Source organism: Centruroides sculpturatus, unplaced genomic scaffold (assembly GCF_000671375.1).
Source record: "Centruroides sculpturatus isolate CEXI.00-Female unplaced genomic scaffold, Cexi_2.0 scaffold29, whole genome shotgun sequence".
In the NCBI taxonomy this organism is placed as follows: domain Eukaryota; kingdom Metazoa; phylum Arthropoda; class Arachnida; order Scorpiones; family Buthidae; genus Centruroides; species Centruroides sculpturatus.
Window position 1 is genome coordinate 328171 of NW_019384296.1, and position 16068 is coordinate 344238.

At 30.5% G+C, this 16068-nt stretch overlaps 1 protein-coding gene and 1 long non-coding RNA gene across 4 annotated transcripts in view; both read left to right on the forward strand.

Moving 5' to 3' along the window:
* The first annotated feature begins 1171 nt into the window (after window positions 1-1171).
* Window positions 1172-5442, forward strand: LOC111621134. 2 transcript variants are annotated; one of them, XR_002756018.1, is made up of 4 exons: window positions 1172-1233; window positions 1307-1418; window positions 1541-1826; window positions 4877-5442. It is a non-coding gene; the product is annotated as an uncharacterized LOC111621134 (long non-coding RNA). The 2 variants fall into 2 exon arrangements; XR_002756022.1 differs by having other exon boundaries at window positions 1541-1702.
* A 2370-nt stretch (window positions 5443-7812) lies between these two features.
* The window catches only part of LOC111622824 (39S ribosomal protein L55, mitochondrial-like), an 11840-nt gene continuing 3584 nt past the window's right edge, over window positions 7813-16068 (forward strand). The window contains exons 1-2 of one of the 2 annotated variants that reach the window (XM_023365280.1): window positions 7813-7920; window positions 13173-13362. In XM_023365280.1, the coding sequence (XP_023221048.1) occupies window positions 7907-7920; window positions 13173-13362 (204 nt within the window). In that variant the 5' untranslated portion in view covers window positions 7813-7906. Of the gene's footprint in view, window positions 7921-8314; window positions 8346-13172; window positions 13363-16068 lie in introns of those variants that run through there. The other variant, XM_023365355.1, reaches the window with a different exon arrangement.

Genomic DNA, 16068 nt, shown 5'->3' on the forward strand with positions numbered 1-16068 from the left:
AAAATAAATATATTGAAAAATATAAAAACCAAAAATAATATACTTTAGAAGTTGATCTACTATCAAAAACGTTCGATTCAACACAACACACAGTCCTCAGAAAAACATCACACAATAGTGCCAGTGCTGCCAGCTAAAACACACATACCAACAAAAAAATATTGGAGTAGCCCAAGATATAGCCAAAGATTGCAGCGCCACAGCACTAGCGAAAATTTAAATTTGCCGACTGGAATGCTTTCGGATAAACGACGCTCTACTGTATAACAAAATATGTGCATAAGTAAAATGTATCCCTGATTATCCAAGGTAATGAAGACCAATGCTACCTCGGGTAACTGAAGACACTGATAAAGTGGATGGCCATTTTGGATTGCAAATATAAAATATTTTGCGGTATCACTTTCAAACCTCATTTTATACTTTAATGGATTTAATCATATATAATGGTGGGCAACCTTTTTAAATGCATGTGTAGGGACCAAATTTTCTAGATTTTTATCTATTAATTAGACTTATAGCTGACCGAGTCAACAAGTCTTTGGGATTGACTTGTTGATTGACATATAGTGATAAAAGTCCAAAGGTCCAAAAGGATGTATGTAGAAAGAATTAGTGTATAATAAAACTTAACATATAATTAGGTTTATTTTATAATAGTATTTTTCAGACCATTTACTATATGTATTTTCAAAATATTCACATATCAGGTTATGTATGTTAGGGGACTAGAGTTGGTCTGTAGGTCATATGTTTCCCACTGCTGATGTAAAACATGTCATTACACTGTATATCTTTTATTCTGCTGCTGATAATGTACAATAGTCTTAAGAGTTAAAATGTAATTACAACAATATGCATATTTATATGAATGATTATCATTTAACTTCAGTGTGAGAAAAGTCACAGAAACAGGTCATTTTTTAATATAAGAATAAAATAAATTATTTGAAAAACTCTGACTCCATTGTTTTAATCTTACTTAATTGTACTATGAAAGAAAGAGTACACAAAAATTTTTAATTTTCCTTCGTTTCTGAATTAAAGGACTAAAAATTTTTTAACTCTAAACCATTTATTAAAAAATGAAATAGAATTTAAAAGGTTAAAAAGTCAAACCAGTTTTTGTAGTTTAGGGATAAATATGATGTAATAAAAAACTGGTTTGACTTTTTAACCTTTTAAATTCTCAATGTATGTCTTGTCTCTTTAATCCAACATTAAGTGTTAAAAGTGAGTATCATGTTATTTTATTAAGATATATGATGTTATAAAGTAAAAAATTATAAAATTATTAATATATTAGGTTTTCCATATTAATGGTGAAAATGTATTTGAGGTGTTTTTAATGGCTGTATTTTTAAAATCTTTCCAATGTTACCCGTTGTACACCATGGTTTTAGGAGACAGAACCATAGGTATCGTATAAGTGTGACAATTTTTAAGTATGATAGTTTTATGTCAGTAAATATGACCTGCATGTGAAGAGTTTTGTCATGTTACTAATTATGTTTTTTAATTTTTTTTTAATAATTTGTAGTATTGCACTGAAGAGGGACTTAACATTTATATAAGTCCGAAATGCGTATGTGGAAACAATAAAAGAAGTGTCTAACCTGAAAGCTGTAATAATAGTCTACCGAACTTAATGTCGGATTAAAGAGACAAGACATACATTGAACATAATAACAGCTATCTAAAAGTGATACTTTTAAATTCTATTTCATTTTTTAATAAATGGTTTAGAGTTAAAAAATTTTTAGTCCTCTAAGTCAGAAACGAAGGAAAATTAAAACTTTTTGTGTACTCTTTGATAGTACAATTAAGTAATCATTTTGTGATGTTATCATTTTATACTATAATTTATACTTTTTTCTATAAGAAAGGTGGTGCATTAACTCACAGGTTTGACTTGGATGATACAAACCTTATTACAGTAGAATCCTGATTAACTATCTTTAAATTACTGCTACTGAAATGTCATATAGTAGCTGTAAAAATTTTAGAAAATTACTTAAACACAAAGTACACTTACATCAGGTTATATATTCTTAGTGACTTGCACATTTGGACTAATTGATATTGTATTGGCTCACTCTTGTTTATATTTTAGTGCAATATTCTGTGAAAAAATTATCCACTACATAATATTAACCACATTATAAAATAGATCAGTAAGAGATTCATTGAAACTAGTTTAATGTAGTGTATACTGAGTGGGTAACAGAAGACAACAAATTAGTTAAGTTTGTATTCATTTTATTGGATTAAATTTTTTTATTAATTTGGAATTTAGGAAATTTGACAGACTTGTTTATAAATATAAATAGATAGAAAAATGATTTTAATTCTGAACTAAGATATAATTCCTATAGAATAATGCATTCCATTAAATTTGATCATACTAAATTTCAAATAATAATAAGCACAATCATAAAGTCAAATAAGATAAATGAGAATAATGTCATTAGTCAAAATGTCCAGAAAAAGTTAGAACAACAATCTATTTAGCAACATTCACATCTGAAATGGTTTTCTTGAAATGTTTTGCATTTGCAGTTTTTTGCCTCAGTTTATCTTATACAGGTAACCCCCGTATAACATGGCACTTCTATAGCATGGATTCACTCTAACACAGTTTGAGAATTGGGAACATCCCCCGTATAACACGGGTTCACTCTAACATAGTTCGGGAATTGGGTAAAACCCTTGTACAACATAAAATGTAATACAGGGTGTGCTCTTTTATACCTCTGCATAACTCCACGCGAGCATTCTAATTGTTTTCGTGGCTACTTTGAATGCTCTTTCAACAAATAATCCATTTAAATTTTTAAATTTAAATTTTACAATTGGGACCCTTCTTTTGCTTCTAAAAGCTCATTATAGAATTATAGATTCCTCCACACGATACTATCGATATTGCGGGCGCCGCCATCTTTCTTTCACCATCGTTCCTAAATGCCTACAAACAGCAGTGCACTCCCGTTGCAGAGCGACCGCTATTAACGAATGCACCCAAAAACTGTTACCAGTTGATGATGCTCATGCTGAGATCATCATATAGGATGAATAATCCTCTGGAAAAATATTTACTTAAATAATAAATATTTTACCTATGAAAAAAATGAATAATAAATCCAATTTAAATAAGGATTTAACATGTTTTTTTTTTTTAATTTTTGAAACCTAACCCCCTTTTTGCACTAGTTCTTTGTTTTGTATAACACAGATTCGCATAACACGGCAATTTTTTGGAACGTAACTCCCGTGTTATATGGGGATTACCTGTAATTCACAGTTTGTACACTTGAGTGAAACATCCATATAGCAAGATACCATTTCCTTCATGAAGTGTAGTTTTCCTTTGTGGCATGATCTGTAACGTTTGAAACATTACAGATCATGTGCACAGAATACAACTAGTACTTTATAATCATCTCACTGTTGTGGTCCAGGCAAAAGAGGGCTTATAGAGGAGTCCGATGATATTTTCTTTTTTCAAAACCCACTTATAAGAAATGAACAATGTAAATATATTGTTTTATGGTGGTTTTATAGTCTGTGCAGTGTGTAAAGTATGTTTACAGCAATGAAATATTTCAAAAAGTCTACATGTCTAAACATTGTTAAAATTTAAGTGAAAATTAATACAACAAATTTATGTAAAATGGTTATGAATGAAATAACAATATTGGCCAAAATTAATTTTGTTAAAAATTATTATCTTAGACATCCAACCATCAATCTGTCAGGGTGGATTGACCTTGATATGTTAGGTCTTCTCACAGATCTGGCTGAATCCATGACGGATATGAAACAAAAGGTTCTCTTAGTGTCTGTAAACAGAAATATTGCACATATCATAATTGAACCACAAAGATGAGTTAATCAGAATATTTAGTTAATAATCAATTAATCAGAATATTCAGAATAATTGACCAACAAACCAAGATTGGTATGCAAAATAAACTGCAGATATTAATGACAATTATTTCAATAAAATTGCTAATTCTTGACATTTTCTAAAATTAAATTAGTTATAGAAATATTTAAGTGATAGAAGCATTAATATAGCCAAATATAATCTGACAATTAATAATTAAATGTTGAGTAATTTGGCCTAGAGGTAAGCATTAGACTCCATCTTTTGGTAAATTTAAAAATTAATTTAGAAGATTCACTCTGGGCAGATTCTTTTCTTCCAGAGACTCAAACCCACAATTCCCACTTGTGGACACATTGCCAAGTATGCTACCCTGACCTCCATCCAATCTTAGCTCCCAAAACTATTTCTTTACAAGGAACCAGTATGGTTATATCTAGACTAACTGGGGATAGTATGTAACCCCCTCCAAGGCACTCTATAGGCTTTTGTGTTACCCCAGCACGTTGTATACATACAAATATAAACTTTGTTTAACCTGATCTTTAAGATTATCATCAAACAATTACCAGATTATATCATGAGATCACCTATGGTGCCTCCAGTTGGTGCCATATGCCATTGAGTAACCAGTAAGGTTATATCTGAATTAATAGTTTTGACAGAGGTCAGGGTAGCATAACTGGCAACACATCAACTTGAACACACTTGAAAGAGACTTGAACACACAACTCTGGCTTGGCATATACCAAGCCAGAGTCGTGTGTTCAAGTCTCTTTTCAGGTTAATTCTTCAGAACCTTTTACATTAACAATTAAATATTTTGATAAATTTAATTGAGATGGCACCTAAGTAAGCTGGCCTAGAGGAAGATGTCAACATTACTAGCAGCATTAATATAGCCAAATATAATAATTAAATCTTAAGATTAATGCCAAATGTTTATATTTGTTAATAGTTATTTTATGATCAAAATTTTTTATATTTCAGATCCATCTTCGCCAGTTTCTTAATACAAAATTCAGTGCCTGTGAGAGTGAAATAAACATGTAAAGCTTTTTTAAATTTGTAACAGAGAAAGAATTTATTATGAAACCAATTATTATTGTAGATATTTTACTTTGTATATTTTTCAAAAATTAAAATATTACATCTTTATATATACATGAAGTGAAATCTGAATGTGATGAACAGATCAGTTTTGAGAATTTTGTATACAAAAAAAACATTTTGACAGCATTTCCCTTTGTCTAAAAACATAGTTAATGATAAAATAATGTTTTGTTAATTTTAATACGAGTGTGTAATTAAAGTTTACAATGCTTTTGTGGACATACATATATGTTGTAATTAGCTGTAAAAAAAAGACAACAATGATACACAATTAAATTTAAATTAGGGGTAGATTTATTTGTAAAATTTACCAGTGTTCTGAATGTAGAGAAAGAGGATTGGAATTCAAAAATGTCACACCATAAAATGAGAATCTTTAAAATATCCATTATATTAGTATTAAAATCATTAATTTTTTATGCTATAAAATTTCTTTAGTAATTAATTTGATACAATCTGATCATAACTGGACATTTCTTTTTTGCTTAAATTCTACAGAATAAAATTTGAATAATTTAAGTATCTGTTTTGTATTATTCAAATTTCACTATAACAAACTTTCTGATATTGGAACTTTCATTATTCTCTTAACCAAAATAATCCAAAGACTAAGAAGGGATTTAAACATTATTTTTTCTATACATTTTTACAATGAATTTTTTGTGTAAGTTAGCAAATGATTAATTGCTTGGTTTTGCCTAAAAATTTAATACATTTGATGAATGGCAAGTGATATAATTATTTGTAACTGTTTAGTACATATGTCTAAAGCATATATCTATGATGAATCACCTTTTCTGGACAAAGACCCCAAACGAACTTCATTGGCTTCTGTTGGGCAGCACATTTTTCTTATGGAGTTGCAAGCATAAGCCTTCAGTATTCCTCGTTTTGTACTTCATTATAATATATGGTTTATTCTTTTCTTTTCTTTTCACGGGTAAAATTTAATTAGCATGTTCTTTGTCATAAATACCAACTTAACAGAGGCTGCGTAATGGTATGAGGCAGAAAACAAAATTACATTGCCAAAGCCCCGGGAGCAACGGGTCAATGATCTAAATGATTATTTTTTATCAACTAAAAATAAGGCGTATGATATAAAACAGCGGAATTTTCTAAAAAATATTTACAAAATGTCTCGTAAACGTAGAAGAATGGAATATGATCTAAAGAAGATCTCCGATGTTTTGATTCCTTCAGATGAGGAGTTAGAAGACAGGAAAACGATTGCAAATACATTATTCGAAATTCTTAACAGAAAAAGTAAGTTTAAAATTGACAGAATTGAACTTTCTTGCAGCGTTGAGAAACAAATAGCTATCACTATGGAATCGGAGTTTCAATACATTGTCTTTGTTAATGAGGAGTTACCTCCGTTTAAGAATGTCATCGACGATTTTGAAGAAATTCTGTCTTTGGAAGAAAACTGGAATCAAAAGGTAGAAATTTACAGAAGCTTAAATTCTATTCGAGTTACGTTAAATCATATGAAATTGGATATTATTCCCGCAACGAACTTTATCAACGACGCATCACTACAGATGATACACATATACAAATTGATAAAAACAAAACGATCTCAAGAAGGATACAAGTTTAGCAGTAGTCTAAGTGAATCGCGAGCAGAATTTATAAAAAGGCAATCGAAACTCGCTCATAGTCTAATAAGACTGGTAAAATTTTGGAAGAGAACTCTTTATATTAAAAGATATTCCAGCGAGATATTATGGATGCTCGAAATAGTCGCTATTTATGTGGAAAATGAAGAAAAAACATCTGAATACTTTTCTCTATTAAAGGCATTTCGTCACTTTATGAAACTGATAAAAAATTTAAACAATTTGAATGTTATTTTTGAAGAATATTATAACATTACTGACGTTAAAGATTTTATATTAAGACAGAGACCCTTAGTACTCGATCCCAGTAATCCTTGTAACAACCTCGCCTATCCTTTTATTCATAAGGAAGAAATGAAGATTCTCCTTCAGGAATTCGCCGAAACTACTCTCCATCGTTTAGAATACGCTGGTTCCTCTGCTAATTTAAATAGTGTTTTTGAACCCCAACCAATTTTGGCACCGATTGAAGAAGTTGAAATATCGCTACCTTCAACCAAGAACTGGTTATTTGGTTTTGAAGAAATAAGATGTAAAAAGAAGTTAAACATAATTGTTAGAAACGAGGAAAAAGCTGATAAATTAGGAATTGATATCGTTAAACATTACTTAATGAATAATGTTAATGTTCTTTATAACAATAATCAAACAAAAGATGAAATCGAAGCAACAGTATTAAGGATAATTACATATAATATCCTCAATATTAACGATCAGTTTGTATTAAAACCTCCAGGTAATTGTTCAGAAGTTAATAACTCAAAAGATTATGATGTTACATTTGAAATTTCAACTGGNATATTAACGATCAGTTTGTATTAAAACCTCCAGGTAATTGTTCAGAAGTTAATAACTCAAAAGATTATGATGTTACATTTGAAATTTCAACTGGAAAATTTTTTATAAGTGTATGTACAAAATGGGACTAAATATTATAATTTAAGTAATTAAGTCAATTTGAAAGTTATTTTTTTTAAATAATTTTGATTTGTATTACTTTATTAAGGCATTTTTTAAATCGACATAAATGAGACATTGTTTTGTTATATGTATTATTAATTTAAACTAAATAAATCAATGTTTATTATTTTTGTTAATTATGTTCTAACGCCATAAGACACAAACAATTTTGTTTTTGTTTTAAAGAAAAGTTTTTATTAATCCATTTGTATTGTTTCTTATGGGAAAATTCGTTTCGGTTTGAGAACAAATCGGTTTTCGAACTATTCCTGGTTTGACTGTATCAAATTCTTATTATTACCGCTAGGTGGACACTGCTTTCAAAATGGCGCTGTTCAGGTTCGTTTAGATTTCTCTCTGATATAATGCTAAAATGAATAAAAATCGATGCATTATTAACTTTTTTATATGTAATTTTGCTAAAGAACTTCGATCTCCTTTGGATTACCTCGTTCTGTTTACTACGGCAAATATAGAAAACAATATTATAAAGGGGATGAATGCGTGGCTGTGATCTAATGTAACCTACACATTATATAATATACAGGTCAGGTCAGGTCAGATCATACACGTGCTTCTCGCGGGTCGTGATCATAGACTAGAGCGCCAAAGTGGTAGATAACTAGAATGGAAGGCAAGCCACCCTTGCAACCAGGGCCGGCCATCGGGGGGCTATGGACCGGTGCCCCCCAACGTTATCAAGATAATGTACTCTTGCACATGAAAACTTGACAATATTCCTATCGTTGTCAGTATGACGAAAGGTACATTTTATTGTAAACATTATTATTGTAATTTCTGAATTTCGACAATCTTCAAACTAATTCTTGATGATGCGAGTATTTAGTTTTTATTATTTGATTCGGGGAACTCCCGAAGATCCCCACCTAAATTGGACTTTTCAGAAAAATATCTCAATACCATATAGCCTGCGTTAAGAAATGAAAATAATACTGTGGCCGTCGGCCATATAAAATTATATGTATATTTGATATAGTTGTAGTTTTAATGTTTCTTTTATAATTTTTTCTATCTCTTTTTGTCTGTCTTATTTCTGGAACTTTCTGGTGACCGTTATTGTCTCTGGGTAGGATTAGCCGTTCTAAGAATCAAAGAGAACTGTTATAACTGATCTGTTGTAACTTGATCTAAGTGTCAGGTCAAAGGTAGAAATTCCTACATACTTTTTGAATATCTGAGGGAGTTCTTGTGTAGTCATCACCCCAGTCAGTTGTATTCGAGAGTGAATAAAATCTGATTTTTCTGATATTTCCCATAAGGAACAAACTTCAATTATTATTAGGTATGTAAATTTTGAAGAGAAAAGATTAATTATAAATGAGTCATTTATAGGGTTTATTGAAGCAACTGATGTGACTGGAGAAGGACTAGCAAAAACTCTATTGAATACATTAAGTCAGCTTGATTTACATATGAATTGTAGAGGGCAGGGATACGACAACGGTAGCAACATGAAAGGGAAATATAAAGGTGTACAATCTAGAATAATTGCTCTAAACCCTCACGCAATATATGTGCCTTGCCTATCACACTCTTTTAATTTATTAATTTGTGCTGCCGCTTCCAGAAGTACATATTGTAAAAATTTTTGGGGAATATTGCAATGTTTATATTGCTTATTTTCTGCATCTACAAAGAGATGGGAAATTCTAAAAAAGCATTTAAACATTACTCTTAAACCATTATGTGACACTCGTGGGAAGCCAAAATAGATTCGGTTAAATTAGGGTATACACAGTTTGAACAAACTTGTAATGCCCTAGAAGAATTTATTGATAATACAGCGGTATCCGAAGCTAAAAGTCTGTTGGATTCAATACAAGAAATGCCATTTATTTTATGTTTAATAGTATGGTTTGCAATGTTGTTTAAAATTAACGCTATCAATATACTATTTCAAGCGAAAACAATTATTCTTGAGTCGGCTTTTAATTTAGTCAATAAAATTAAAACTGAAATCCAAAATTTAAGAACAAAATTTAACACATTTTTAGACGAAGCAAAAGTGTTAGCACGTAATTTGAATATTTCAAAACATTTTCCTGAAAAACGAATGCGAAAAAGAAAAAGGTTATATTCCTAAATAGCAGAAGATGAAGTTATAGAAAACCCAGTAGAGGAATTTAGATGTTATTTTTTTTAACACTGTAATTGATATTGTTATTGTACAAATAGAAGATAGATTTAAAAGTATACCAAATATTTTTTCTGATTTCAAATTAATCACTGATATAAAAACCTTAGAAAAACATGAATTAGAAAAATGTTCCAAAAACTTTGTAAAGTTTTATAACAAAGATGTAGATGAAAACCTAATCCAGGAAATTGGTTTGCTACGGGATTTGATTTTGAATGAAAGGGATGTAAATAACGCACAACACATATTGCAATACATACTAAATAATAATTATAATGAGTTATTTCTAAATGTATTGACTGTGTTAAAACGTTTCTTTACGTTGCCAGTTACTATAGCAAGTGCTGAGCGCTCTTTCAGCAAATTAAAATTAATAAAGAATTATCTTCGGTCCAGCATGTGTGCAGAACGCTTAAATGCACTCGCTATATTAAGCATCGAAAAAAAAAATTGCAAAAAATTGTAATTTTTCTGAAGTAGTTAATGTATTAGCAAAAACAAAATCATGCTTTAAATAAACATGCATTAGTAATATATGTTCGTGTTTGTAATTTTTTTTTACTTTACAAAAAATTTAGGGCCCAAATAGTTTCTTGCACCCGGGCCCCTTTATAGAGAAGGCCGGCCCTGCTTGCAACATCGCTTAGAGAAATACAGGGTGTCCCAAAAGTTTCCATACATACAAAGGTGAAATGTAACTATATTCACAAGCCATTAAAATGTCAGCATTAAGATGATTGATGGAGTAAGGCAACGGAACACATGGGTGATCTGCCAGTGGGGTAACTTCTAGCAGGACTTACTGTGTGAAAACCGCATTCTGTTTAGGTGTTAGATATATTTAGAAAACCCGGAACACTGCATGGTGGAAAACCCGTTGGTCAGGCACAAAACAATGATCAACTACCAGTGTTCGATGGTTTTATTTATTTGGCCACTGGTGGGTTTGATTTGTGTCGCTGTGTGGAGGCTTTCGGGACATCCCATATGATTATTTTGAATACCATTTGGATAAAAATAATATACAAATATCTATTTTAGTTTTCGAAGATGTAAAATGTTTATAATGAAGTTTTGAATCGACTTTTCGACAAAACATTTTTTTTCTGTTCTTTCTCAAATTTTGCAAAAATTAATTTTGACTTTTGTTAGTTTATCATCATCATATGTAAAATTAAAATTTTCAGTTAAGGTATGATTTCATTTTTTTTTACATTCATAGAATTTCTGAAAATGTACATTTTCTCTTCTAATATCTAAAAGTGATGCAGGTTTTAAAACATTATGGCTTATTTGTTTTATTATAGAGACATTTTCTGAAGATAAAATTTAATAATTTTCTAAAATTGAATTCTTTAAATAATTTATATGTTTTAAAAATTATGCACTATCAAATATACATCTTACATTTAATAGAAAGTTTCTATTATTAATGCAAACTCATTTATATAAACTGTTGGTAGTTTATTTCTTATTTTCAAATAAAAGCAAATGTCATTGAATAATAATAGATGTTTGATCAGTGGTAGCTCATTTACAGTAACTGCAATTATTACAGCAGTTATAAATTGATAAAAATGTAATTTTTCACTTACAAAAAACTTTTGTCTTTGCATATGACTATTTTATTATTACACTAGTATAATAATAAAAAATTTTGTAAGTTTTATTACATTGAAAATAGTTAACAGGAATTGAATAAGCAGAAAATAATACTGTATACCAAGTAAAAATACATTACAACTAATAGTGAGGTTGCGGCCAAACGGGACATTCCAATTTTCAACGCGAGTGTTGAGTGTTGAAGTCAACAATTTGACGTCATCAACGACGTTCCAACTTGAGTACTAAGTGTTTAGTTCCCATAATTCCATTCTCAGCAAGTTGGATTCCATTCAAATGTCTTACCAATACTTCACAATTCATTGGAAAGTAGCAGTCAACATATCTGTTGAGTGCTGAGTGTGTTGAGTCAGCGCTGACAACAGCACTACCTCAACATTGAAAAAAGGAACGAATTTTAACGAATGTTGAGATCAGCGTTGAAAATTGGAATGTCCGAAAGTTTTCATCTCTAAAACATAACGTCGAATGTCGAGCGCTGCTTAATAAAATAAATTACTATCCATCAGGTAAAAGGTGGAATGTAACTAGAATTATTGTAACATTTGTTGCAATGCTTGACTGCAGTTTTTAATCATATTTTAATTTAAGTAAATAATATGGTCTTGATTTTCTGGTCTTGATTTTCCATCTATCTAATTCCATTTTTGAGATAAGGTAAAATTTTGAATTGAAATCACATGACTTCTGGTCAAACATCTATAAATTATTCAATGACATTTGCTTTTATTTGTAAATAAGAAATTACTGCCACAAAAGACGCTATCCTTGAACCTGCCAGCCATGAGAGAGACAATCCTTGCCAGCATGGAAAGGCAATCCAAGAACAAATCTTGTGATAAAGAATCTTCAAATACCGGATTAATATAAAAATATAAAAATAACCACTTAACAAAACCAATAACCGGTATTAAATAATCGTAAAATGAACTGCAAACGTTTTCGGTACCTTCCCTAGGACCTTTCTCAAGCAACGATTCGTCTTTAGAATAAATATGAACAAAGACCAGTAAATTGTGACATTTGAAAAAATTTTTTCGAATGTTGCAATTAATGGAAAATGGCAAACTTCTATCAAAATTAGCCCATTAAATTTTGAGAAAAAACACAATTCTATAAGCTCATAGAATATGTGCTAGTCATCGTGGAACATTGCACAACAAAGTTGTGCAATTCATGCGATACCACTTTGTCACTTGTGCTTGTGCTACGTCCTTATACCTCAAAAACGAAGTCGTGGACTCCATTTTTTATTGCATTTTTGGATTCCTCATTTCAATTAATGGAAAATGGCAAAGTTTATTCAATCAAACAGATTTTATGAACGAACACAATTCTGTAAGCCACATAGAAGATCTTTGCTAACACTCCATCTCAAATATATCCATTGTGTATATTTTTTCAAGCAAATATTACAAATATTGCATGCTTCTAGAATCAAGATTATGCATAATCTTTTACATTTATGAAATTTACAAAATTCATAAAATAGATACTGCAGAAATATATTAAATTATGATAACCTGAATAACAATGTTTTATTAATATCATCACTATAAGTAATTCCATGCATTTACTAATTAATATAATGAGATTATTATAAATTCAATATTTTAAACAAAATACTGAATAAAAGTTTTACAATATTAAAAGTTCTTCAGAAAATCAATCATATAAAGATAACATAGTTAAAAAGATTTAAAATATTTCATTAATTTAATTTCGAAAATATAAACAAAAATTAGAATATTCAGATAAGAAATATACTGGATAACAAGCTATTAATTTAAATTTTGTTTTTTGCTTTCAGGAGAATGCATAAAAGTTTTGGTATATATTTTCAGAAATTTTCTATTGGCAATCAATGTTTTAATAGTAATAGAGCATCTATCACAAAAGTTAGGAGAAAAATATATGCCAAAATGTATCCTGCTGTTTTAGTTCAACCTGATGGATCAACAATAAATATTAGATATCATGAACCTAAGATGATAATTAAGGTAATTTTCTTTTTTAGTTACATATATACAGCAAATTAGGTATGAAATTTGTTCTTGGTTCACTATTATTCATCAATATATTTTTATATTGTAAAAAATTTGTATTATTTTTTTTATTAACTCTTGCTTGTTTATATTTTTATGTAAGGACATATATAATGTTTGATAAAAGAAATAACTACTTTACTATTTCTTCATTTTTGATTTTCTCATAGAAATTTTTTAAAATATCACTTTGAGATGCTGTATATATATGTATAAACATATTGAATGTTTAAAATTGAAGTATGCCACAGAATAATGATATATGACACTTTTTTTATTTTTTACAGGAGAAATAAAAAAACTAATATATCAGAAGCTGTAATAGTAATTTAATTTTTAAATCAAGACAAAAGGTACATTACTACATCACAGTACTTACAAATTCATAATTAATACTCTTTATTGAATGTTTCTAAACTGAAATAGTTTTAAAGGGTGTACCAGCAGAAGAACATTGTATCTTATTGTTACAGGAAAATTCTGTATGTTAACTACTGAATATTAATAATAATAAGACATACTTGTAATGTTGTAAACTTTAAAAATATAAAGGAGAAGCATATAAATAACATAATAAATGTAACATTGCAAGTTCTTCTGTTTATTAATAACCCATGTACAGTTTGCTTTACCATATTGCCAATGTATGAGGGCTGTTTCTTTTTCAACCTCTGATGGTCCATAAAAAAAAAGGCAAGTGTAAATAACAAAATGAATTTATTACCATAAGTTAAATACAAACATGGTTATTTTTCGACATAATCACCGTGAAGATTGAGGCATTTGTCTATCAGTGGACAAGCTTTGAAATCCCCTCTTCATAGAATGTTACTGCCAATGACTTGAGATTGTTTTGAAGATCATTAGTCTTGAACCTCTGCTCTCCTAGTCTTGTTTTCAGTTCAGGAAAGAGGTGGAAATCGCTTGGCGCTAAATCAGACTACATGGTGGGTGTTTAAAGGTGGTGAAGACTTCCACCCAGTTTGGAACTTTTTATGTGTGGAGACTTCTATCTCTTTCCTGAACTGAAAACATGGCTAGGAGGGTAGAGGTTTGAGACTAATGATGATCTTCAAAACAACGTCATTAAGGCCATCACAATTCACTGGCGGCAACGTTCTATGAAAAGGAAATTTCAAAGCTCATCCACAGATATGACAAATGCCTCAATCTTCACGGTGATTATGTCAGAAAGTAACCATATTTGTACCTAACTTTTGTTAATAAATTAATTTTGTTATTTACACTTGTCTTTGTTTTATGGACCATTGGAGGTTGAAAAAGGAACAGCCTTCATACTTACATTGGTAATATGGTCAAGCAAATTCTCACAAACTGATCACTTCAAAATGAGTAACATGAAACAGGAGTATAGGGAATTCTAACATATTTTTCAAATCTTCCTTCTTTTCTTTTGCTGTTGGAAGTAATCTATTATAAAGAATGAGAAGCTGTAGAGAGGGTAGAACTGTATAACTTGGTATAGGTTGGTTCTTCCTTTTTCAGAATGACAAACTGCTTCGATGGTTGCAGTAAACTGTGACCTTTGCAGACATACACAGCAGAAGTTATCATGTAGAAATTTGAACCACATTTCTTGCATAATTGTATGTAATATTGTCCTAATATACAGCACTGTTACACTCACTTGATGGGTGGTTCTTTTCAGGTACCTATTTACTTTTTCAGCATCTCTGTCTTTTTCTTTTAACATCCTTCCATTCAGACATTAATTAATCTTTTTTCTTCTTGACTTATTGATATATTTTAAGTCAGTGGTGAAATGTTAATACTCTGTGTCAACCATCATGTTTGCTATATAGCAGTGTCCCACTCAAATCGTTCAAGTGTCTGAACACAGATGCCAACTGGAGATAGAAATTAGGCCTACCAGTATCTGTTCTGTGCATGGGCGTAGCGAGGGGGGAGCCTGGGTGGGAACGGCCCCTCCCAGAGAACCTGGTGCCCCCCAGGAAATCACAGCCGAAAAAGTGTTGAGTCGATTTGTAAACACCTAAAGCTAAAATAAAAGTTTTGAATACTAAAAAAAAGGTGAACGGCTTGCTCGGTGCCCAATAATGAACAATAATTTGAAATAATTCAATTTTGTGTCAGGTTGGCCTCCACTAGGCCCCCCATAACAAAACTCTGGCTACGCCCATGGTTCTGTGTGAAGGAAGTGCTATACGAGTATATAGATTTTCCACAAAAAAACTTGCCTTTCCCAAAAACGTGCTATACAGCATTATTCTGGGACATATTTCAGTTGTAACACAATAAACATGAAGTACCGTATCTCTTTTACATGTATTGTGAAAAATACAATGAAGTTTTCAAACTATTATTATTTTTAAAAATTGTTTTACATTGCATCTATATATATAAAACTCAAAGGTGACTGACATAGTGATCTATCAACGCACAGCCCAAACCACTGGACGGATCGGGCTGAAATTTGGCATGCAGGTAGATGTTATGACGTAGGCATCCGCTAAGAAAGGATTTTGATCAATTCTACCCCCCAAGGGGATAAAATAGGGGATGAAAGTTTGTATAAATCTTCTTAGATTTTCGACTGATTGAACTGAAATTAAAGATTGGAGCTACTATGATGAAGACGTCCGCTTAAATAGGATTTTGATAAATTCAACCCCCATGGGG